Source organism: Poecilia latipinna, unplaced genomic scaffold (genome assembly GCF_001443285.1).
Source record: "Poecilia latipinna isolate Pla-1442-1.1 unplaced genomic scaffold, P_latipinna-1.0 Scaffold580, whole genome shotgun sequence".
Lineage (NCBI taxonomy): Eukaryota > Metazoa > Chordata > Actinopteri > Cyprinodontiformes > Poeciliidae > Poecilia > Poecilia latipinna.
This window is the reverse complement of record NW_015113196.1, coordinates 286,985-289,720: the sequence shown is the minus strand read 5'-3', so window position 1 is coordinate 289,720 and position 2,736 is coordinate 286,985. Positions and strand designations below refer to the sequence as shown.

Below are 2,736 nucleotides of genomic sequence, written 5' to 3'. Positions count from 1 at the left end.
CTCAAAGCATATACTGGCAAACTTTTAGTGTTGTGGAAATGTACAGTAAGTAAAACCGAGGTGAATAACCATAGACCTATGTCTGTACAATTGGATGAGTTCATATTAAAAGGATGTGGAATGTAGAAAATGCCTTTTATTGACAAAGGCTTCAACTCAATTAGTTGATATTGCTAAAGGCACTATGTAGGGGGGGAAAAAACTACATTAAAAGTATGAGAGGTGTCAGAGTTTTGCAAATAGTTATCTCATGAATAACTTGTTTGTCTTGAAACAGGGTGAGGTGGTCCATCCTGTTCTTGGAGAAACTGGTTTCAGCTCGTTCAGAGGGAACCCTCTATTTCTTATCTTTAAGTTTCTGTTTTATGACTGACCCTCACCCTGCTTTCAATAAAACCAGGCTGCTGCAAGGAGGCAAGTTGGAGTTGTTCTGAGGCACCGCTGTGACTCTCTCCCTTTGCAAAGGCTGAAAGATAGTACTCTGTTTGGTTCTTTATATGTACAAGTTAAAATACCCTACAAGAGAACCTTCTGGTCCAAAATACCAGACTCACCAGCTGTTTAGGTTTTCTACAGCAATCATGTTGGATCTGTGCTTGGGACTGTGGCCAGTCACAGCACGGCATGCTCAGAAACCATTTGTCAGCCTGGTCAATCCAAGTAGCGTTGTTGTACAAGCAGACATTAAGGTATCGTTTGCAGCAAGAGACACTTTTCCAAATGCGACTGAAGCTGCTAACTGCACACACACAGCTAAAAGCGCAATCATTTCATAAGGTTGATGTGAACCTATTAACATTGTGGTTGCCTGGCATTTCCTCATATGTTCTCAAATTCACACTGATTTGAATATACAAAAGGAGTGTGCTTGGACACGTGTCTTGGGAAATCTGGATTAGTCGGTGCACATTTTCTTGATTTAAGCATGCAGCATGTTTTTGTACCAAATTAATTCAAGTATTCGTACATCAGGCCCCTGACATCTAAAGAGACGGAACATGGCACAGATGTCAAAAATACCATTAATCCAGAAACTGGGTTCAGATCTCCTTTTGCCACAAAGTTGATCATGGTTGATTCTTTGCTGTCCATCCTCATCGACCTGCTCAAAACAGCCTCCAGCAAGTACACAATTTTACCGTCTGCACCTTTAAAGGTGGAGGGAATATTCCTAACGAGGAAAAACATGGAGACAGATAACAGTGAGAATCACTTTTTGTTCTTAATTTTTTTATAAATGGTGTAATGAAAGACACGTTTAACAGTGACAAGCAAAAAAAAAAAAAAAAAAAAAAAAAAAAAAAAAAAGAACGTGTGGTATGGTATATTAATTCAAGTTCCTTATTTAACCCCACCACAACATAATGCATATGTAGAACAGTGTAACCTTAATAATAACTTAAACAACAACAATAATTAGAACTGATTCTTACTGGAGAGGGAATTGAAAGGAGAATGGATACACATGGATTCCTGGAGGCACAACGTTGGAGTCTAAGAAGAAATAAAAAACATAGAAGTGTAACAAAAGAATAGAAAAAATAAGAAAAACAATTCATTTTCCTTTGTGAGGCTTTGGGATGGACTTCCAGATAAAATCTAATTGAAGCTCTGAAGCTCTCATTTAAACCAACGCATATAAAGCTTTTCTAAACTGGACGCATGTCCTAACAAAATGTGCGTTATTATTACAAAAAGCAAAGTTAGACCACTGGCATGTTTTCATTGTAATAAAAGAAGAAAAAAAACGCCTGACAGAGAAATACAAAGACTTACAAGTTTCTCCACTTTGGTGTGCAATCAATGTTTTCTGGTCATCTGCAGACAAACAGGAATTACAATGCAACAAATGAAGCCAGCTTGACCCAAAAAGTCAGTATTTAAAATAAATATTTTTAACGGCAAAAAACAAAAAACAAAAACTGTTTTATGAATATTTCACAGTGTGACCTGTTATTATAAACAATCCAGAAAATTGTGCAAAACATTTTAATGTGAGAAAGCAAGTTGCTGTGATTCATTCTCATCGTTTCCATTTTCTGGATACAGCTCACTGCTTCCATGTGAAACATATGTTGAACAGTTAACAGAAATTGCCTTAAATCAAAGAGTTAAAACCTCTGATGCACTTAATAAACTATCCTCTCTTAACTTTTTTTTTCCCTTTTAGCTTCAGCCACATATAAAACAAATCATATATTTCATCTGCAAGATCAGCAGATTAATTTATGAACCATCTCATATTCTTCTATTACAAATTATGCTTATATCACTATATTACTACTATTATTTAGCTTGGTTTTTAACTGCTGGTTTTGGACAACATTTGTACTTGTGTTGTGTGTTTTAGACATTCTTTTATTACAATGTAAGGGCGGATCAAAGGAGAAATAGCGCCTCCTAAAGTCACAGTAAATGATGGTTCACAGATTTGGTTGCATGGTTCATGTTAGCCATGATTTAAACATGAAGAAAATAGAACTACCTTTAAAAGTTTCTTCCTATCCATTCTGGGTAAAAAAGAAATAAAGCTGAAAGCTCTTATTTTGTGTCTTAAAACAAAATCGAACAACCTTTGATTTCAACGACTGGCAGGGGCGGATCTAGAAAAATATTTATGGGGTGGCAAGAGGGGGGGCAGGGATTTTTTAGGGGTGGCAGTATATATATATATATATATATATACACACACAAAATATTGTTTTGAACTTGCATTGTTTCAAAATAAGCTTCATG

The 2,736-nt window shown here is 36.0% G+C and overlaps 1 protein-coding gene across 1 annotated transcript in view; it reads right to left on the bottom strand.

Annotated features, from left to right (window-relative positions):
* LOC106953432 (arrestin domain-containing protein 3-like) overlaps positions 1–2,736 on the bottom strand; it is a 14,692-nt gene that overhangs the window by 8,002 nt on the left and 3,954 nt on the right. Inside the window, exons 2-4 of the mRNA XM_015042196.1 lie at positions 1,777–1,818; positions 1,434–1,494; positions 1,021–1,171 (exon numbers count right to left, since the gene is read on the bottom strand). Of these exons, the coding sequence (XP_014897682.1) occupies positions 1,021–1,171; positions 1,434–1,494; positions 1,777–1,818 (254 nt within the window). The remainder of the gene's footprint in view (positions 1–1,020; positions 1,172–1,433; positions 1,495–1,776; positions 1,819–2,736) is intronic.